The sequence below is a fragment of the Gracilinanus agilis genome, chromosome 2, assembly GCF_016433145.1.
Source record: "Gracilinanus agilis isolate LMUSP501 chromosome 2, AgileGrace, whole genome shotgun sequence".
Taxonomy (NCBI): domain Eukaryota; kingdom Metazoa; phylum Chordata; class Mammalia; order Didelphimorphia; family Didelphidae; genus Gracilinanus; species Gracilinanus agilis.
The window spans coordinates 647,589,790-647,611,552 of NC_058131.1; the positions used below are offsets into that span (position 1 = coordinate 647,589,790).

At 49.1% G+C, this 21,763-nt stretch overlaps 1 protein-coding gene across 1 annotated transcript in view; it reads right to left on the reverse strand.

Annotated features, from left to right (window-relative positions):
* Positions 1-3,345: 3,345 nt before the first annotated feature.
* SLIT1 (slit guidance ligand 1) overlaps positions 3,346-21,763 on the reverse strand; it is a 250,314-nt gene continuing 231,896 nt past the window's right edge. Inside the window, exons 25-34 of the mRNA XM_044660208.1 lie at positions 21,612-21,709; positions 18,917-19,056; positions 18,348-18,441; positions 17,579-17,716; positions 8,387-8,624; positions 8,061-8,191; positions 7,423-7,577; positions 6,291-6,579; positions 5,449-5,660; positions 3,346-4,516 (exon numbers count right to left, since the gene is read on the reverse strand). Of these exons, the coding sequence (XP_044516143.1) occupies positions 4,278-4,516; positions 5,449-5,660; positions 6,291-6,579; positions 7,423-7,577; positions 8,061-8,191; positions 8,387-8,624; positions 17,579-17,716; positions 18,348-18,441; positions 18,917-19,056; positions 21,612-21,709 (1,734 nt within the window). The 3' untranslated portion in view covers positions 3,346-4,277. The remainder of the gene's footprint in view (positions 4,517-5,448; positions 5,661-6,290; positions 6,580-7,422; positions 7,578-8,060; positions 8,192-8,386; positions 8,625-17,578; positions 17,717-18,347; positions 18,442-18,916; positions 19,057-21,611; positions 21,710-21,763) is intronic.

Below are 21,763 nucleotides of genomic sequence, written 5' to 3' on the forward strand. Positions count from 1 at the left end.
GAAGGAAGAAAGAGAGAGAGAGAAGGAAGGAAAGAAAGAAGGCAGGCAGAAAGTCCAGCCTTTTCTATTTTCTACTGGTTTTCACGGGGAGTTTTGTGGCATTTTCCTTTTTAAATGGCCCTGCCAAAGCATCCGTATTGAACCCTTTCTCTTCCCTATTCCTCCCTTTAGTACCAATGGCTAAAAGCAACCTGTTCATGCAGTGACCTGTGATAAAACCAAAAATAGTTCAAAGTTCTCAAATGGGTTTGTCAGGTGTGGAGGTGGCTGATGTCTTTAAGGAGTGGCCTCAGTAGCAAATCCAAATGAGGATGGGACATACATCAGGGTGGAATTCAACTTGTTAATGTAATGAATGGGAGGCAAGAAAAATCTGGAATGGAGGCCTGCTGAGCTCTCCCTATCATGTTTGGAAGAGCGAAGCCCAAGGATAGACTAGGCCTAGCTGGGTAAGAGGGAGAATAGTATTCTAAGAGAAACTGGAGAAGGAACAGAAATCATTGCCTCAGTCCTCAGCTGCCCTGATACAATGGCCTGACTGTCCTATAACTTGGGGCTTAGGGCTGATGCTTTTCCCACAAGGCCTATCAGGTGGCTCGTGTTGGTAGGGTTTTAGGAGGTGAGGAAGGGGATTACTTAGTGCACATCAATGGTTGAGAGTTGTTTCCTTAGGGATAGGAGACTTCATAAGTTTTGGGGTTTTTTTCCACCTTTCATTCCCTTTTTTTAAATAGAAACCCAGCTCCTGCTTGCTGGAAGCTAAAGCCCATGGGGGAAGAAAGGAGCATTTTGAAAGCATGAGATGACATTAAAAATAAGCCTGTGGGGGGCAGCTGGGTAGCTCAGTGGATTGAGAGCCAGGCCTAGAGACGGGAGGTCCTAGGTTCAAATTTGACCTCAGACACTTCCCAGCTGTGTGACCCTGGGCAAGTCACTTAACCCCCATTGCCTAGCCCTTACCACCCTTCTGCCTTGGAGCCAATACACAGTATTGACTCCAAGGTGGAAGGTAAGGGTTTAAAAAAAAAAAAATAAGCCTGTGTCTCAATCAGGGGCCAGAGATGCCTTGACCTTCCTTCTTTCCCAAGAGATGGTTCCAGGACCTTCTAGAGTGGACATTGTGGAGCTGAGAGACAAGCCAGAGCCAACTTCATCGAGGGTGAGAGAGAATTCCACCCTTTGAACTTTGAAATTCCCATCTCCTCTGCCCTTTGAAACAGCAGCCGAGAGCTCATGGGCAGCTTCAGGACAGAAGGACAAGCCACGGAAGTCTTCCACCGAAAGAGAATCAAGTTCCCCAAAGGTCCAGCCTTGCGCTTCCACCCAGAGCTCCTCCAAGTCTGAGGTTCTCAACCTTTCTTTTCTTGGGCCCTTCTCAGAATGATGTTTTTACCGGCATAAAGTAAAATAGACAGTATGTAAAGGATACCAATTACACTGAATGGCAGATATCAAAGCATTTTTTAAAAAACAAGTTCATGGCCCCCAAGTGAAGAATCCCTGTTCTAATGACATCTAGACTGGATCTCGGACAATCTGGGAAGAGGAGATCAGGACCTTCCCCCACTCCCCACCCCCCCACCCCACCTTGGCCCTCTAGCCAGGCTGGTGTTTTAGAATAAAAGAATGAAGTTTCATGTTTTATTTTCAATTTCATAATACTTAAATTAATAATCAATTCNACCCCCACCCCCACCTTGGTCCTCTAGCCAGGCTGGTGTTTTAGAATAAAAGAATGAAGTTTCATGTTTTATTTTCAATTTCATAATACTTAAATTAATAATCAATTCAATTCCATTTACAAGTGGAATTTTTATTTATGGATGGTCAACAATTTAGTGAGTCTTAAACCTGGCCCCTCACACACTCCATTTCCACCTTCGGCTATCTTTCCATTTAATACTCTGATGGCCTGCTAATCCGACCTAGAGGTCTACAGTGGGAGCCACTGGGGCCACCTCAAGTCTCCCCTCCTCTATGGAAGCCTTCTCTGGAGCGTCCCTCCCCTCCAAACCCCAATTATAATGTGCCGTACTATTTTACAATGGGACTAAATGTTTTATCTTCCCTTCCTGAATATAGGCTAAAGTCAGAGATTTCTTTCTGCTTCGTATCCCTCCCAGTCTCCATGCTTAGCATAGTGCTTACTAAATACTTGTTGGTTCATGTTTGGATTTTTATTTGGGTAAATGTTTTCTATCTCAAGAGATGGTTTCCCCAACTTCCATCCTAAACTGTCCCTCTAGCTCAGCGGTGGAAGTCTTACCAAGTTCACTCCCCAAATAGTTCATCTCTTGGACTCTCCCAGCCAACTTGGACTAACACCCACCCGTGCCATCTCGTGCCTCAGCAGTCTGCCTGTCCCTGGTCCCGAGAGATCACGGAAGGCTGTGACCAAAGCTAAAAATGGTGATCCAAATCCTGGGATCTAATCCGTGAATTGGAATCCTGGATCTGAAAGGGGCCGTAGATAATCCTCTTGTTTAAGTCTCATTTTGCAGATGAGGACTTGCCCAACAGCAGGTGAGCAAGAGAGCTAAGACTAGAGCAGCTCATCCCATTCCAAATCCAGTTTTCCTTATACTCTCGTGGCGAGGGCTTTTGTAGCGAAAGAGCTGCCCAGAATACATCCGGGGAGGGAACCCGGTTGGGTGAGATGGATTGAGCCCAGCCACAGTCTTATTCATGGCTACCGTTCTGGCTTGGGGCTTGGTGAGACCTCGGCTGCTGCTAGGATGGGGAGGGCGAGTGGGGCGTTGAGGTGGGGGAGGAAGAAGACAGTCATCTCTAGTCTGACCCTGGTCATGACTTCTCCGTGAGCCCATTTCCACAGCCAAAGGAAAGGCTTCTGCTCTGCGTACGGATCCCCGCCCCCTTGGCACCACTCAGAAATCATTTTCCCCAGGGTCAGCGCATCTGGGCCTCGGCAAACTCTTGGATATTTGCCCTTGCTAAGATCGATTTTCCCAGCCCACTTTTTAAAGAGCGCCCTGCTCTCCCTGCCTTCCTATCTGTGACCCCCAGGGGCGGTCGCCTCCCCCCTTCGCCGCTGTCCTCTCGGCTTGTTGCCGGGCCCTGGGGAAGAGGCTCCCCTCTAGGAGCTCGAGGCGATGCTTGCTTTCCCTATTAAGTGAAGAGTGCTGGATGGCGAGCCTCGGAACTAGGCTGTTCTGCCTCCTCGAAAGGATGAAGGCGTTGCTGCTGCCCGGGAAGGGGAAGAACCGGCAGGAGGTAATTGCCCGCCCCCCTCCAACCCCCATCCCAGGGGCAACTCTACAAGTTTCTAGGGCTGACGTCGGCGCCGTCTGCTTTTGTGCTTCTCTGTGCTGGAGGCCCCGCGCGAAGCCAGAAGTCCTCAGAGCATGCCTCTGGTCTCCAGGGCAGCTACGGCTCCTAAGGGAGCCGGGTGCCCGCGTGCCCAACCCCGAGACCATTAAGAGCACCCAGAAATATTTTTCTGAACAGTCCGTTCCCAGGGAGGAAGGCCGGTTGAACCATCCGAATCAGTTCCATCGTATAATTAAGTCTGCGCCCCCGAAGACATCCTCTCTGGCACAGGAACTGCACATGAGCCTGGCCAAATGAGCCAGGAGCCATCCTCCCGAGCGGCTTTCGTGCTAGGAGCCGGCAGCCCGGAGAGGGGGAGAACACGTCTGGGCTCCAGCGCCATGCGGTGGTCTCACCCCTCAGCCTGGAAGCTGCTCCTCCGCTTTGCCTAGCCACAGGCATAGAGGAAGAAAGAGTTGAGTACAGACGGCTAGATTCCACCCGGATGGAGTGGCCTGGGCATCTGGCAGGAAGGGATGTGGGCAAGGCATATGCCCCTGCTGGCACCTCACTCACTCATTCATTCATTCAACAAATATTTATTGAGCGCCTACTATGTGCAAGGCACTTCGAGCCGGCCCCGGGAAGAGGGCAAGCCGACAACACAGAGCAGCTCAGCTCAGCCCCCATGCCCACAGCTGCCATTTTGTTTTGAGCTTTAAAAAGGAAAAAAAAAATCTATCTACACACAGGTTCTGCCCATCAGCAGTCACCCTTGCCCTCCTTCCTTCCCCTGCTTCCAATGGCCATAGTTCCTGCCACACGGCTCTGCTGTCCCACGGCTATTCCAGTCCACCGTCCATGCCTATTCTTGCCGCACAGACCATCCACCTTCCGGCATCTCCCTCTTCACTGCGGTCGCTCCCCGTCCCATCCCCCCTCCCTCCCTCCCCCATCTCCCTCGCCCGTGCCCTCCCCCACCGTCAGCCCGGACGCGGGCCCTTCGGGCACTACATGCAGCGAGCACAGCCGCACTTGATGGCCTTTTCCACCTCCTCCACAAACGAGGAACCATCGCTGCACTCAAAGGTGAATCTCCTCCGTTTCATCCGCAGCCCCGTGCAGCAGCCCTGGCCCAGGCAGGAGCCTCGACACTCGACCCAGGACAGCGGGCGGGTGGTCTGGCAGATGGCATAGCCCCTCTGGACCTGATGGAAATCCCGAACGGGGTCCCCCTGGCACTCGGACTCTGAGTGAGACACCAAGAGAAAGCCACAGGGTCACAGGCCTTCTTGAGAGCGGTTTACGGAGGCGGGAAGTGGAACGTGAGGCTCCGAGCTTCCTCGGAACCATCTCTCCAGGGCTCGGGGGCTCTCCTTCCCCTAACCGCTTCCACAGGGTTTGGGTGGCCTTTTCTGAGAGTCTTAATTTTAAGTGACTTCTCCAGGCACGTACAAAGGGGAAAAGTTAGGAATCAAGCCGAGGCTTCCGTCTCCAAGCATACCGCAGGGACTACGGAAGACAGCCGAAATCCTAGAGAGGGCCGGACGTTTGGAGTTGGGAGGCCCTAAGAAAGTCATCGAAGGCAAACCCTTCATTTGGAAAAGGAGGCCAAAGAGATGTCGTGATTTGCCCAAGACTAGGCAAGCAGCAAGTGGCGGAGGTGAGACTCCAAAGCCTTCGCTGCCCCCCTTCCGCTTCCCTGTCAGTGGCCAGGGGGAAGGAATAGGATCCGTGGCTTTAACAACCCAGACTTCCTTTTGCTATGCCCCACTTCCAGGCATGGAGATGGAGATGGGGGACAGGAAAAGGATTTGGTCTTTCTTTTTTACCAGGATGCTCTAGGCTGGGAGGAGACACCATGCAGACTTGGAGAGAGGCGCCATTCTTCTCGTTGCACTGAGGGTGAGTGGAGGAGCGTTTCATTTCAGAAGGCCACAGGGAGGCTCTTGCTCATGAGATATGGGGCAGCCAGGAGGCATAGCCAGGTGGGGGAACCCGTAGAAGGGCTGTGAGGCAACTCCCCCAAGGGAGAAGTGTGGGGATTGGTACCCGGAGGGGAGGGAGAAGAGAGGGGACACTGGGCTTAGGGCAAAGGCAGAGGCAAGGAAGAGAAAGCAGTGAACGAAGGAGCAAGGACTTTCAGGAAAAAAGAGGGGCATTAGGATGGGGGCCCCTGACCTTGCTCACACAGCTCCCCAGCAAAACCGCTGCGGCACACACAGTGCGCGGCCCCCTCAGAGGAAGTCTGGCAGTGCCCATGCAGACAGTGAAGGTTCTCACAGGGATCTAGTGGCTCCCCCGGCTGGTTGCACAGAGCTCCTTTGTACCCATCCTGGCACTGGCAACTATAGGACAGAGCATCCAGGGGCACGCAGGTGCCACGCACACACCTAGAGGGGACAGAGCAGAAGAGGGAGCAGGACAGTCAGCCGGGAGGACATGGGTGGAAGCCCTCGCACTCTTGGACCTCATCACTCCTCCTCCCCGCCTTCACACTCTTCCGCCTCATCACTCCTCCTCCCAGCCCTCGAACTCTTCCACCTCATCACTCCTCCTCCCGGCCCTCGAACTCTTCCGCCTCATCACTCCTCCTCCCAGCCCTCGAACTCTTCCGCCTCATCACTCCTCCTCCCAGCCCTCGAACTCTTGGACCTCATCACTCCTCCCCGCCTTCGCACTCTTCCGCCAAGTTCCCAAGTTTCGGCAGCAGCCGGGGAGGCAGAGGGTCCGATCATGCCAAATCTGGGCTGCCCTTTGCTGTCCCCACTTCCAGGCGGGAGGCGCGACAAGGCGCGTGCCCTCGGGAAGACCCTGTGCCGTGAATCCGGGGGAGCTGGGCAGGGAGGCCAGGGGCGTTCGCTTCCCGGGCTGGGATGGAGGAGGGTTACCTGGAGAAGAGGAGATGGCCCAGGCGGGCCTTTGGGAAGAGCGTCTTCCCCAACCTATTGCTGCCTCGCACCCCCCTCTCTACCCGTTTCCTGGCTCCTCTGCGGGGCTGGAGGTCTCCTGAGAGCACTCACTTGTGCCCCTGGCAGGGGTTGCCGAGCTGCTGGTCACAGTGGGGGCCTCCCCAGCCTGGCTCGCAGTGGCAGACGGGCCCCTGCGCGGCGTTGGGCTGGCAGATGCCGTGGAGACAGTACAGCTTACGGCAGGGCTCGCAGCCTGGCACCACCCCCGGCTTCATTTGGGTCTTGGTGAAGTCCTGCAGCTCGTTGTTGATGTACAGGTTGCGGATGCAGCCGTGGAAGCTGGTGCCGTTAAGGATCTGCCACAGCCGGAAGGCAGCCGAGTTCACATCGACGGGCATCCCTGCAGCCGGGAGCAGAGCTTGCCTGAGCCCTGGGAGAAGCCCCGAAGGGGGCACGTTCCGGGCACGTCCTTTGGAGGGACTTTATTAGAGATAAGGAACCAAGTCTTCGTCTCCTCCCAGTCCACCAATAGGTCTCCTTCTTGGCCCCTTTTCTTGTTTCCCCATTTCTAGCTAGTCCCTCGTCTACCCAGAACTTGGAGGAAAGTTCCCCTCACCCTGCTAGGTGTAGCCTCTCTTTCTGGCCTCCCTCAAGGCTGTCCCTGGCCAAGAGAGGGCAGGAAGGCTTAGGAGGATCTGGAAGTCCTCCCAGCCCTGGCTAAGAGGTCCTTCTCTTCAGTGATGCCAGCGTCCACGTTCATAGAATCCCCGCACATGCAACAGGCTAAGCCACCCTTTCCTGTAGCTTCTCCTTTGTGGAAATCTGTTTGTGCCAATCCCGGAGCCCCAAAGCAGAGGGAGAAGAAAGGTGCCCTGGAAGGAGACCTTTGGGACCTCAGCCTCTCCCATCCCCACTCCTGAACCCAAGGGCGAGACTGATTCTAAACTAAAAATGGCGGGAGTGAAGCGTACTAGGGCTAGCCCATCCCCAATCTACAGGACCTTCCATGATCTAGTCAGTCCAGAGACTAAATGCCAAGGGCTCCGGTCCTCTGGCCCCAGGAAAGATCCCCTTTCAGCCTCCAGATGAGTTTTAGGGGGGGATCCACTCCCCTGGGAACGTCTGGCCTCTAGGAAGCGGCAGGGCCATCGAGCATCCCAGGCTTTCCGGGATCAGAGCTTTCTCCGACAGAAAACGAATGGGGTGTCCCCGGGTCCTGCCAGCAGGGCAGTGGAGTCCTCACCTCCCACATAGAGCGGGGCCTCGCTGTTGAGGGTGTAGTGTTTGCCGAAGTTGTCCATGGTCATGGGGCTGCCACCATCAATGGAGAGATTCACCATCTGGTCAAAGGTGACAAGTTCGACTGTGTGGAACTGGCCATCATTGATGGTCTCGGTGCTAGAAGGAGACAAGGCAGCACCCCGCCTGGGTCAGGGGCTTCCGCCACAGACCATCCTTGCCACAGGAGAACATCAGCCCTCCTCCAGAGACTGGCGCTCTTGGAGACCTGCACAGGTCATCCTCCTCCTGCGGCTCCCAAAGCACTTTCACGGGCTCTCTGCTGACTGATGAACAGACTTCTCCACCCTCCTCAGGGCTCTCTTGGGAAGGCACCTCTGTGGGGTCCCTGGGCCGCTTCCCCGACCCTTCCCCTCCCACACTATTCTGCCCCCCTTCCACCAAGGTGAGGAACCCTCAGAGCCTCCTTTCTGGAGCAGGCCCCAGAGGGAAAAGCTGCCAGCTAGGTGGTGGCCCAGCTCTGGCTCGTGGACTTCTGGGGATTCCTCTTGTGACTGAGAATCACAGTCATTCTCATGGAGACCACAGTGGCGGGTCCCCCACTTCCCAAAGGGTGACCCCCGAGGGCAAAGGAGGAGCTACCTATAGATGGCAGAGCTGGGGTAGCTGCCCGGATCGTAGCTGACCCGCACGTGGCCCTGGTAGAGCTCTACAGCAATGTGGTCGTTGTCCCCGTTGTACAACAGGATGCCGTTGTCTTCCGCTGTGGCCACCTGCAAAAATCCCAGATGTTGCCTTCCAGGGTGGAAGGAAAGGAGGAGGGGAAGCCTTGGGGCCGCCTGCCAAGGGGGGCCACCTACCAAGGGGTGCCCCCAGAAACGCAAAGTTCTTATTCCCCGTGTAAAGGCTGCCTTGTTCCCGCATCCTCCGGCTCTCCTCCCCCCTGCCCAGCCTCAATGCCCTCGTACCTGGAGTGTGATGTTGGCCCGGGGCCAGTTCTGCAAGTCAGTGAACTGTAGGTATGTGTCTCTATCCACAAAGTTGACGCTTAGCAGCTTCTCGCACTCAGGACCACCAAAGCCTGGCAGGCACTGACACACGGGCCTGTTGCCCAGGTCCACACAGTTGGCACCATTCTGGCATTCCGCTCCCTCACAGGGGCTCAGTGGTTTTAGGGGCTGGGAAGCCATCTCGCACAGTTGGCCACTGCAACAAGGAGAGGAGGGGAGAAGAGGAGAGGAGGAGGAGGAGGAGTGAAGGGGAAGGGAGGAGAGGAGAGGAGGAGGAGGAGGAGTGAAGGGGAAGGGAGGAGAGGAGAGGAGGAGGGGAGGGAAGGAGAGGAAGAGGAGGAGGAGGAGGGGAGAAGAAGAGAGGGGAGGGGAAGAGAGGAGATGAGGGGAGAAGAGAAGAAAACAGAAGAGAACAGAAGAGAGGAGAAAGGAAGAGAAGAGAAAGGAAGAGAAAGGGAGAGAAGAGAAGAGAGAGGGAGAGAAGAGAAAGGAAGAGAAGAGGAAGAGAAGAGAAAGGGAGAGAAGAGAAGAAGGGAGGGGAGGGGAAGAGAAAGAGAAAAATTAAGTTGGAAACAGAGTGACCAAATGGCTTAGGCACCAGGACTCTCCTGTTTGATCCTGTAGCCTTTCCCCCCAATATACACTAATTTCTAGTCACTCGAGCCCTTTCCTTATTTTCATTTCAATTGAATTAAGTATTTAGTAAATGTCCATCCCCAAGGATCTACATAACCCTCGTCCAATGGAGTAACATTCTATTAACTGGCACCACCATTGGGTCCTTTGGAACTCTTAATTCTGTTGTTTGTGGTGTTTAAAAATGATTGCAAATATAATAGGAACAAACAAATATGTACAAAAAGAGTTAATGACCTTACACGGGTCCTTTAAGGACGTCAGAACTAAAGGAAATAAAAGACAAGTAAAGAAACAGCATTTGTTCTGTGTCTATCATAAAGATACTTGTAGACTATGTTCTCATATCTTAGAGAAATCTATTGAAGAACTTATTAAGACCTTCCCAATTAAACCAATGCATATTTTAACAATTGATGAGGTCGGTTCAAAGATGGGCAAAGAACAGTGAAAAACATGTTGGAAAACATCACTGAGGAGCAAGAAACAAAAGAGGCCAAAGGCTTGTAGATTTTATAAAGGCCTTTTTCCTCCTCGAATAGAGTTCGTTAGGTACATGGTAAGAACCAAACAACATCACAAAAAGTGACTTGATTACCAGTGTGGAAGAAATTTCCAAATCAGCTATCAGTGTGTACAATTAAATCAATGACTTATTAAAGCAAAGATTGACATCAGTACAAATCAGAAGAACAATGAGAAGGGATAGTGTTCATCTGAAGCAACTTTAACCTAATCTATTTGAACAAATTATTGATATTGAAAAATGAAAAACTGATGAAAGAACAGACATATAGACAATCACAATTTCCTAAGGAAGTTCAATTGATGTCAATTAATCACAAAAGGAGCCTAGAAATCATGTTAGCCACAGATACATGACTTGCAGGGCAGGGAAAGAAATAGGGCAGCTAAGGGCACAACTGGTTTAGAACATAAATTTGGAAGATCCAAATAAGAAGAGCAGTGGAAGATAACAAGCAATTGTCATACAAAATATAAGAAACAAGTTCAAAGAAAGCTTGGTGAAATTAAGTTAAATTATCCTAAGAATACTTATGGATGAAATTGGAAGGAAGGGGGCAGGGGGAAAACCAGACAAAATAATGGAAAAGATTCATCAACCACAGTGGAGACACCACATTTAGACTCAACAGCACAGTTTCAATGTACTGCATGAGGAAATAGAAATGGTGCCAGATGACACAGCAAGGAGGTATGAACGTGAGCTGGTAGAATTTTAAGGGCCCTGAAGGACTGATTTTTAAGCTGTCAGGAAGAAGAGAACGTACAAGATGGTTGGCAAAGATCTGAGGTTTTATCACTCTACAAAGGCAACTGAGAAAAGAGGAATAACTCCTTCTCCACATGCCTATTTTCCTAGCTCCTTGAAAATCTAAATAAGGGTAATCTTCACATATGGAAGGCCTCCTTGAGAAATGTGTGAAAAGAGGGCAGGTTGGCTTTCGTAAATCATTCTACTGCCAAAAGAGGAAGAGAATATACGGTCCCATCGTGCTTATCCTCTGTTGACTGTTAAAGGAAGCATTGATTTGGTAGAACAAAATGCCACCTTCAAAGTTCTCTTACATCAGGGGGTTACCCAAGTCTATGACAGAAGTGTATAAGATTCCTTGAAAGATGAATTGAAAAAGATAACTTTGCTCAGTGACCTAATTATTAATAACGGCTGAGGCAGAAACAGTGAGCCATGGCTCTTCAAAGGTTGTTTGGAGCCACCATGAAGGAAATAGAGGGCAAAGTCCAAATGGAAGGGTGGTTCTCCACCGATGGCGAGGTCTTCCAGATGCTACTGTTTGCAGAACACATTGTTCTAATTGCCTCAATCCTCAGAACACTTCATAGCTTCTTCCATGAGTGGTACATAAGAGTTCAGACTCAATATCTCTACAGAAATAGCCAAGTGGCAAGAGAAATGATGAAAAAAAATGTGAAGGAAGGGGGCCTAGCAGTACCAGATATTAAGCTATACTATAAAGCAACAGCCATCAAAACAATATGGTACTGGCTAAGAGACAGAAGGGAGGATCAGTGGAATAGACTTGGGGTAAATGACGTCAGCAAGACAGTGTATGATAAACCCAAAGAGCCCAACTTTTGGGACAAAAACCCACTATTTGACAAAAACTGCTGGGAAATTTGGAAAACAATATGGGAGAGATTAGGTTTAGATCAACATCTCACACCCTACACCAAGATAAATTTGGAATGGGTGAATGACTCCAATATAAAGAGGGAGACTATAAATAAGTTAAGTGAACACAGAATAGTATACTTGTCAGATCTCTGGGAAAGGAAAGATTTTAAAACCAAGCAAGAGTTAGAGAAAATTACAAAATGTAAAATAAATGATTTTGATTATATCAAACTAAAAAGTTTTTGTAAAAACAAAAACAATATAGTCAAAATCAGAAGGGAAACAACAAATTGGGAAAAAATCTTTATAACAAAAAACTCTGACAGGGGTCTAATTGCTCAAATATACGAGGAGTTAAATCAATTGTATAAAAAAATCAAGCCATTCCCCAATTGATAAATAGGCAAGGGACATGAATAGGCAATTTTCAGATAAAGAAATCAAAACTATCAATAAGCACATGAGAAAGTGTTCTAAATCTCTAATAATTAGAGAAATGCAAATCAAAACAACTCTGAGATATCACCTCACACCTAGCAGATTGGCTAAAATGAAAGAAGGGGAGAGTAATGAATGCTGGAGGGGATGTGGCAAAATTGGGACATTAATGCATTGCTGGTGGAGTTGTGAACTGATCCAACCATTCTGGAAGGCAATTTGGAACTATGCTCAAAGAGCGATAAAAGAATGCCTGCCCTTTGATCCAGCCATACCATTGTTGGGTTTGTACCCCAAAGAGATCATAGATAAACAGACTTGTATGAAAATATTTATAGCTGCATTCTTTGTGGTGGCAAAACACTGGAAAAGGAGGGTATGTCCTTCAATTGGGGAATGGCTGAAAAAATTGTGGTATATGCGGGTGATGGAATACTATTGTGCTCAAAGGAATAATAAACTGGAGGAATTCCATGTGAACTGGAAAGACCTCCAGGAATTGATGCAGAGCAAAAGTAGCAGAGCCAGAAGAATATTGTACACAGAGACTGATATACTGTGGTAAAATAGAATGTAATGGACTTCTGTACTAGCAGCAATGCAGTGACGCAGGACAATTCTGAGGGATTTATGGAAAAGAAAACTACCCACATTCAGAGGAAGAACTGCAGGAGTGGAAACAGAAGAAAAACAACTGCTGGAACACATGGGTTGGGATGGACATGATTGGGGATGTAGACCCAAAACTACCACACTAATGCAACTATCAACAATTTGGAAATAGGTCTTGATCAATGACACATGTTAAAACCAGTGGAAATGTGCATCGGCTATGGGGGGATCTCGGGGGTTAAGGGGAAAGTAAGAGCATGAACCATGTAACCATGTTAATTTTTCTAAAAAATAAGTATTATTAAATGTTAAAAAAAATAAAAGGCAATTGAAGAAAAAAAAAATAGCCAAGTGGATAATGGATGCCTCTTGTCTAGACCACAATATGCAGTAGCATAAACAAACCAAATTTCAATACATTTGTTTTGAACATAGAATAAGTGAGGGCTGAGCCCCAAATGAAAAGGAAGAGGAGGAGGAGCAGAGTCAGCTATGGTATTTGGTAAAATACACCAAGTACTCAATAATCAAGTTTCTCCCCAAAACGACTATCTTCCTAACATCAGTAACCTTCAGTCAATGCTGTCCGGCCACAAATCCTGGAATACCAAAGACCCTAAAGTTGCAGGTCCCCCAAGAGATGATGGAGAGATACGTGATAGGTGTGAGTAGACGATAACATTGCCAAGGAGTTACACAAGACGAGCTGCATATTTTGATATCATCAAAGAGATACATGACTGACAAGAAAGAAGATGGACCCGTCATGTAGCAAAGAGAGGGATGACTGATGGGTTGCCATGTTTTCCTTCAATATAAAGTCAAGAGAAGAGGAAGAATCTAGCATTTTGGCTAAGCCCTCTTTGGAGAATTTCCAGAGTTTCCAGAAATGAACAGAAGTAAGGCATGGGGGAGTGGGGTTTCCCTTTGGTAACACTGGAGGGACTATCCACATTAATGACATCACAGACCCATCCAGAGATGGTTGTCCAGAAGACAGCTGGGCATTTTGATTTGGGAGTTACTTGCCTAGAAATAATCATTGAATCAAGATAAGCTTACCAAGGGAGGCAGTGTAAGAAGAAAAGAGAAGTTCCAGAAAGATTCTCACGTTCAGGAGATGGGGATGGAGGATGTTAAAGCAGAGGAATGGTCAGACAGACAGAAGACCCAAAAGAGAGCACTGGTAGAACCCAACAGAGAAGAGATAGGAGTGGTCAGGAGTGTCAAATGCTACAAAAATGTCAAGGAAGATGACTGAAAAGAGGCCATGGGAAACCCAGTAAGTGTTCACTGATTAAGAATTGGATGGGGAAAATGGTAAATGAATATATAATGGAATATGAGCAAAAGAAAAGACATACACTTTGTACAAATGGATGCTGAGTGAAATAAGTAAAACCAAGGAACAATATACAGTGACTCCAGAGGGAATTATTGAGACAGAATATTGTTATATTAGGTTTCCATATGGAATGTTTCTGATTGTTTCTCTTTATTTCAAGATAGGATTCATAGAGGGATGGGGAATGACGTGACATAAAGACAAGAGGCATCAATAGAGCATCTTTTGGAACACATTCAAGAAGAGAATACTGGATTTAGAGGTTTAAAGGTCTTTGATAACCTGAGAAAGCCATTTCCTTAGGGCGGGGGTCAGAAACTGAACAGCAAGTTGTTGAGCTAGTAGGTACGGAGAAAATAAAGACAGGAAGTAGACGGGTCTTTCTAGGAACTGGGCCATGAGGGAAAGAGGAGAGGAGATGAGAGCTTGATGTGTATGACAGGGTCAAATAGAGACAGAGGAGAGGCTGAGCATGTGAGTAGCGATGGGAAAAGAGACATGAAATAGGAAGAGATAAAAGATGAAGTGGGGAGAAGGTGAGAGGAACAATCATTGGGTAGGCTCCAAAAAAGGGAAGGGATAATAGTTGTCATTTCAAGAGCACTTGGAGTCTTACAAAGCACTTTATAGACATTAGCTCGTGATCTCACAATAGCTCCTGGAGGTAAGTACTGTACACTTCAAGAGAGATTCACCAAGGAGTCAAGGTGGGGAAGGGAGAAGCACATAGCTGGGGTAAGAGCCTTGGAAAGAACCGAAGGGTAAAGGGGGTCATGCAAAGGATCTCGAACAGATTTCAGGGTTATACAGCCAGAGGAAAAGGTCAAATGACAATATAGATATATTTTTTCCTATTTTATTTTATTTTATTTTTTCATCTTTTCATCTTTATTTAATTAATTAATTTAGAATTTTTTCCCCATGATTCCATGATTCATCTTCTTTCCTTCCCCTCTTCCCTCCCCACTCCCGGATCCAACGAGCAATTCCACTGGGTTTTACATGTGTCATTGTTCAAAACCCATTTCCATATTATTAATATTTGCAATAGAGTGATCATTTAAAGTCAACATCCCCAAACATATCCCCATCGAACCATGTGATCAATCCTATGCTTTTCTTCTGCGTTTCTGCTCCCACAGTTCTTTCTCTGGATGTGGATAGCTTCTTTCTCATAAGTCCCTCAGAATTAAATGACAATATGTTTTGATCAGATGAGGGAATTTTAGAGATCTTGAACACGGAACTAGTGTATTTGTGGGGGATGGCAAGAAAGGCTGGGCTAGGGTAGAGGAGGAGGTCTTGTGAAATGAGAAAACTGAAAAACAACTGGGTTAAGGTGTTTGCAGGAATATCATTAGGTCTATTGAAGTTCTCTAGTATGAGGGCAAGCATTGAAGAGGAAAGAGCCCTGAACTCTTTGAGAAAAAGGGGGGGAGTATCTGGAATTACCAAAATGTTGACTGGGCAAAAGATATGGATTAAATGACCCTCAGAGGAGGGGAGGTTACTGAGTGATGGTACCAGAAGGAGAGCCTGAAGGCTGCAATGGGAGACAAGAAGCATTCTAAATCCCCAACTTTTACCAGGGAGAATCAGTGAAGGTGTAGCCAGTGCTGGAAAGGGAGACCAGGGAGGCTAGGATCAGGAGGGACAAACTATATCTGGAAGAAGTAGAAAAGGAAAAAAATGGAAGGTGAAAGCAGGCTTGTTACCTTCCAAAGAATGGGTACTCAGGACCGCACAGCAGGAAGGGGGATAGTTTTAGAGTAGACCACGGAGCTGGGGATGGGGAGGAGGGGAAGGTTTTTAAAGGAAAGGAAAGAAGGAAGGAGGCAGCGGAGAACGGAGAATAGAGGCTCTCCTCTGTTGTCAGCTCACGTTTCAGAAGTGACCGACACCAATCCATTCTGCACTCTGCTGCCAAATAGCCCTACTTCCCCCATCTGGTCATGTCACTGCTCAGCACAGTTACTTGTACCCATGCAATTTTTAAAGAGCAAAACAGAACCGCCCCCATTTCTATCATGAAGTATTTTGGAAGAGGCTCAGATCCCACCTTGGAGAAGGAATTTAATCTCTTTGGGTCTCAGTTTCCACATCTGTAAAGTGTGAGGGCTAGATTCAGGGATCTCTAAGGCTCTAACCAGCCCTCTATTTATAATTCAACAGTGGAAATAGCCCACTGGGAACCCAACATTCCAGGACCTGCTGTTTTACATGAGGAAGCAGAAATGGGGAACTGAGTCTGGAAATGAGACTTATCCGTGCTGGAAGTGATCATTTAAAAATTACTTGGGGATAAGTTTCCAAGATATCTCAAGGAGAAGATACTGAAAGAATAGAAAAGATCACAGACAGTATTTTTTTTAAAGACAACTGAGACAGGGCAGCTAGGAGGCTCAGTGGATAAAGTGCCAAGCTTGGAGAGGAGAGTTCCTGGGTTTAAATGTGGCCTCAGACACTTCCCAGCTGTGTGACCCTGGGCAAGTCACTTCACAGCCATCGCCTAGCCCTTACTACACTTCTGCTTTGGAACTAATACCAGTCAGAGGGGAAGGTTTAAAAAAAAAAAACTCCACTGAAAAGACATTAGTAATTTACCTACTTTCTCATCTCTATATGGTCTCTGAGCACATCAAAGATATTTTTGAGGGAAATATGAAAAGAGCACAGGTGGGTTTTCAAAAGCAACTTTTTTAGAACAGGACATAGCTTTGTGGTCACCTGGTTGAGAGGTTAAAAAAATTCAAGATCCTGCTGTTCTTGCTTGTTTTCATTTTTAACCCTTTCCCTCCCCTCTTAGACTCAAAATTGTGTACTGGTCCTAACGAACCAGAGTGGTAAGGGCTAGACAAAGGGACTTGCCCAGGTTCACCCAGCTAGGAAGTGTCCGTTGCTCGTTGACTTAGAAAAAAGCAGTTGACTCAGAGGAACAAAACGCAGCCTTAAACCCTTCATCAAGAGGTCTTCCATAGATTTAAGGTCATAGGAGATCCCATGATGGAGGTAAAGAAAGGGAACATGTTGATAAGCCAGAAGACTATTGGGAAGGGAATAAGCAATTATAGAGCACCTACATAGGCAAGGCACTATGCTAAGAACTTTATGAATATTATCTTATTTGATCCTAATAGCCCTGTGAAACAGGTGCCGTTCTGTTGTTATTCCCATTTTACAGCTGGGGAAACTGAGGCAAACAGAGGGTAAGCGACTTGCCCAGAGTCACACAGCTAGCAAGTGTCTAAAACTAGTTTGGGCCTCAAGTCTTCCTGACTCCCAGCCCCACCTAGCTGCCTATTTTACAGAAAACAGGCTAAGAAGGGTTAAGTGACTTGTCTAGAGTCACACAGCTAGGAAGGGTCTTCACTCTGCCCAATATTGGGTGGCATGAAATAGGAAGAAATATTCTTGCTAAAAATGTTCTCCTCTGAAAGGAGGATATTCTGCACAGATGCTAAATGGAAGAAAGATGCATCCTCTAGTGAGGGTCCTCCGGGTGCTCCTGTTGGAGATAACTTTGGGTGAATGCTGTCGTGTCCCAGAACACTAGATGGTCTCCTGCATGTGATTCACAGCTACTCTAGCCTAGCAAGACACATCAGAGGAACCCAAGCAGAATAAACGTGCCTGTGCCTGACCAGGAGGGGCCGGGAGATGGGCACCAGTCAGTTAATCCATAGCCAGATGCTCCCAACAGGCAGAGAGCCACTAATGGTCCAGAAACAAGTAGGAACAAGACAGTAGCCTGGATTACATTTGAAAGATGGAGGCTGCTGCCTTTAAAAAAAATAGCCTCTTATCACATGATATGCCCTTCCATTATGGATCACCATCATCTCAGGAGAGAGAAAATCTCAGGACTCAGGACTTCCTGATTTGGCCCTTCCTCAGGCTCAGGCTCAGGCTCAGACATTTGGAGGACTCTAGGCAAGCCACTTTCTGGGCTCCCAAATTCTACCTGTATCCTTCTTCACAAAGGCACGAGTAGCCATTCACTTCATCCGCACAGCGGGCGCCGTTCTGGCACTGATGATCCATGCAGTCGTCGTAGTTGATGCTGCAGTTATCGCCCACGTAACCTGGGGCACATTCACACCTAGGCAGAGGGAAACTCAAGTCAAGACCATCCCCATCCCCACCATCATCATCGTTGCTGGTGTTTAGAGGGCCCTTTAAAGTTTACAAAGTGCTTTATAAATATTTATAAATATATATAAATATAAATATCTCCAAAGTAAACACTCCCAGTTCCTCATAGGGCATGACCTAAAGCCCTCAAGCATCCTGGCTGTCATCCTTTGACGAATCTGTGGCTTCCAAAAATGTGTGTATTTTTAAAAATGCATTTATTTATTTATTTATTTATTTTTAAATAAATTTTTTTCATGTTTATGCAATTCTTTCCCTCCCCCCTTCCTAAAGCCAACAAACAATTCCACTGGATTGTACAAATGTTATCACTCAATCCCTATTTCCATATTATTCACAAAAATGTGGTTTTTAAAAGCAAAAGCTTTAGGTATGTGGTAGAAGGAATTCTTTTTTTCCAGCATGGGCTGGTCTAGATACTGGCTCAAATCAGCTCTCAACTTCTGTGATTCCGTTGTCTCTTATCTGTGTCCTGGAGAGGACCCAACTCAACCAGGACCTTATCCCAATAGCAAGGCACAGAAGGAGGAGGGGACACAGCCAAGGGAAGGATTGGCCCAGGACCGGGAGGCACTTACTTGGGCCCCTCAGGGGTACCAACACATGTGGCACCATGTTGACACGGGTTTAAATCCTGGGAGCAGAAGTCCACCAGCTGCTCACAGGTCCTTCCTAGGGAGACAGAGAGGAGATGGAGCCTGGCGTTACAGGCCCTCCTCAGCCAGGGCTCCCCAGCCAGGACCGGAGATGGAGAGCCGGGGGGAGGGGGAGACCCCAGAGGCCACCTCCTCAGTCCCCTTCATTCTGCACTCCAGGATAGGCCAAGAGCCCCAGAGGCAAAAAAGGGCAGAGCTCAGCTCGGAGCCCAGATCCTGACTCCAGGCCTAGGCTTCCTGCGCCCCTTTTCAGTGCTCTGCCTCCCCAGCTAGGACAGGGGGCTGCCTTAACCCCAGGCTGCTGGGCCTAAGGATGTGAGGCGGTCAAGTTTGGTGATTCCCAACACCATAGGGTGAGGAGTCACGAAAGGCTCAGAAGTTAGTGAGATCTGAACAAGGCCTCCCCCTCGTGAGTTTCTCTGTCCCGAGACTGTCCAAAGATGCGTCTGTCCCCTTTATCCTCCCCACCTTCTCTCCCAGGGAGGAGGCACCTGTGTACTGAAGGGGGCACACGCATGTGTAGTTGTGGATGCCATCCTCACAGAGGCCCCCATTCTCACAGGCGTGATTCCTGCAGTTGTCTGCTTCCACCCCGCATGTCGGCCCCTCGAACCCCGCCGGGCAGGAGCACCTGCAAGGGATGGGGAAAAGCGGGTCAGCCACCCGGCAGAAGGCCGTCTCGGAGTGTCTGGCTCACTTCCTGATTCCTGCGCCTTTGGACATGCCACAGTTTTCCCAGGCGTCGCTGGGGCCTCCCTTCTGGATGCTAATTCCAATCCTGCCAGTGATACATTAGAGCGGGAGTCAGGAGACCCCAGTTTTAATCCCAGCGGTACCACTTACTAGCTGTGTGACTTTGGGCAAGTCATCTTCCCTCTCTGGGCCTCATTTTTCTGATCTGTAAAATAAAGGGGTTGGACGAGATGATCTTGGGGTCCTTTCCGCCTCTCACCAAGTCTAATTCTTTTTTGGAGTCAGAGTCAGAGTTGTTTCTGCTAGATCAGGGTGGGAGCCCAGAGGTGCTTCCTAACGTTCTCCTCTCTTGTTCCTCGGATGCTCCAGAACATCATGCCCTACTAATGCTTAGAGGTGGAGGGCAGGCAGTGACCGCCAAGCCCATGCTGCCACCTCTGGGTCCCGAGAGCCTGGAAGGTCCTCCCAGCTCTGGTTCCTGCTTCTGTCACGTATAGCCTAGCCATGCCAGAGAAGTTCCCTTCCCTTCTCTGGGCTCAGTTTTCTCCTCTGGAGAATGGGGGGACAAGGACTAGATGTCCTCTAGAGATTCCTCGGAGGTCTAAGATCTAGGATCTGTGATGCAGGTTGCCAGTCACCCCTAAACTAAATGAGTTTGTGTATTTGTGTGGTTCTTCCCAATTTCTCAGAGGAGGGAGCTACGGCTGGCATGTCTTTTCTTCTGCTTCTCCCCACTCGACTCCCACCTCCACACACACACACACACACACACACACTGCCTCCGTGTACGGTGTGAGGGAGGATGGTGTCTTCTACCCCATCCCCAAAGGCCACGTCTTCCAGAAGCCCGGCAGGCTATCTGGTTTCTCCGAGGTCTTTCCTCCCCTGGTCCTCCCACAAATGATGCTTCCGAGGCACAGGGCTCAGGGACCTGAGCTCATCCACGCCCACCTCCTCCTTTCAGAAATGAGAAAACGAAAGCCCAGAGAGGCGAGGGACTTGGCCAATGCCTCACCAGCGGTCAGTGGTCCAGCCTCTGACGGCGGGTCTTTGCCCGTCTCACATTATAAATCTGAGGCTCTGGTCCTGTTCTCGGGGCTGTCACAAAGCCGGTGCTGGAGATCAAACTCCACAACTGATCCCTGCCCTCATGCTATGGAGCCGGTCCTCTTAGCTGCCTGCTCTCAGCCAGTCCTGACATTTGTGCATCTCAGCCCCAAATCCACTGGGAGCTTTAGGGAGGGAGCCTTTTCCGCTGTGTCGAAGCGCTGGGCAGGGTAGATGCGTTGATTGAGCTTCTCTGCCAAACCCCAGAGGAGAATCTATGCCTATTGTAAGGATGCTGGGTTTCCAAGGCGACGGGGAGAGAGGCCATTTAGCATTTTATTTTTTACATCTGGTAATTTGGGTTTGAAGAGACAGGTTTGGCCATCTCTGCTTCTTGATTCAACATCATTTTCCAGGGAGCCCATTTGTTCTTTCCCTGCTGGGGATTTATTTTCAGAAACTAATTATGTTCCCCAGAAAAGCACACAGCCTTGGGACTCAGGGCTAGAGAGGGGGAAGGCAATGAGGCGCCCCAGCTGGGCCTGCTGCATTCGGCTCCTACAAATCTCCTGCTCCTAATGGATCAGGAACAACCTTTTGGCTTCCCTTCATTCATGCCCCAAAGGCAGGCCAGGCATGTTGAGGGGCTCGAGACTGGGACAAGATCATTCTTAGGGGAGTTTTTAAGGACTTGGAAGCCTTCTAGTAGGACTTTTAAATTTTACTGGGAAGGAAACAGAGTTCCAGAGAAGGGAAATAACTTGCATGCCGTCCTACAGCCAGTATAGAGCAAGACCAGGATGGGAACTCGAGGCCTCTGCTTCCTTCACCCCATTTCACTGCTTCTCCTGGCCCCCAAGTCCCAGCTCAGATCAGAGCTCCCATCAGACCCTCTCGTGACCTGGACCTGAGCTCCTCTCACTTGCTTATGGGTAGCGAGTTCTCAGGGAACCTATGCTCTTAGGGCTCAGCTAGGGCCATCCTCTTCTCTGTTCTGGGGGACGAAGGGGAGCAGCTTTTCTTTTTCAGTGCAGAGGCACTGTCTCTCCCTCAGGCACAACCAAGTGCAGCTCATGCCAGCATGAGAACACACAGGGTGATCGACCCAGACGTATGCGTGCCCTGAGGATGGCCTGTCCCCATTGCAGGGCTCTTCTGTTCCCTGGTGGAAGTCCCTCAGCCTCCTTCCTGATGTTCCTCTTTCCCAAGCTCCTCAGCACTGCTCAGTGCCCCCTTTCAGGAGGAGAACCGCTGCTGCCCAGCACAGGGAGGCCAGACTTTCAGCTCCTTCGTGGTCTTTTGGGTTTATCCAAGCTTTGGATGGCTTCTCCTTCCAGGAACCTGGCCCCTACTTCTTCTGATCCCCCCTGGAGAGCTACCTTTCCTCCCCACGTGGCTGCCTGCCCAGGACACCCCAGGGAAAGAGTGGGCCCTCGGGGCACTCACGTGAACCCGGCTCCCTCTCCAGCTTGGGAGTGGCAGGTCCCGCCATTTTCACAGGGGCCGCTGGAGCAACTGTTGAGTGACATTTCACAGTCTCTGCCCTGGGGAAGAGGAGGGGAAGGAGAAGGAAAAGGAGGAGGAAGAGGGGAAAGAAG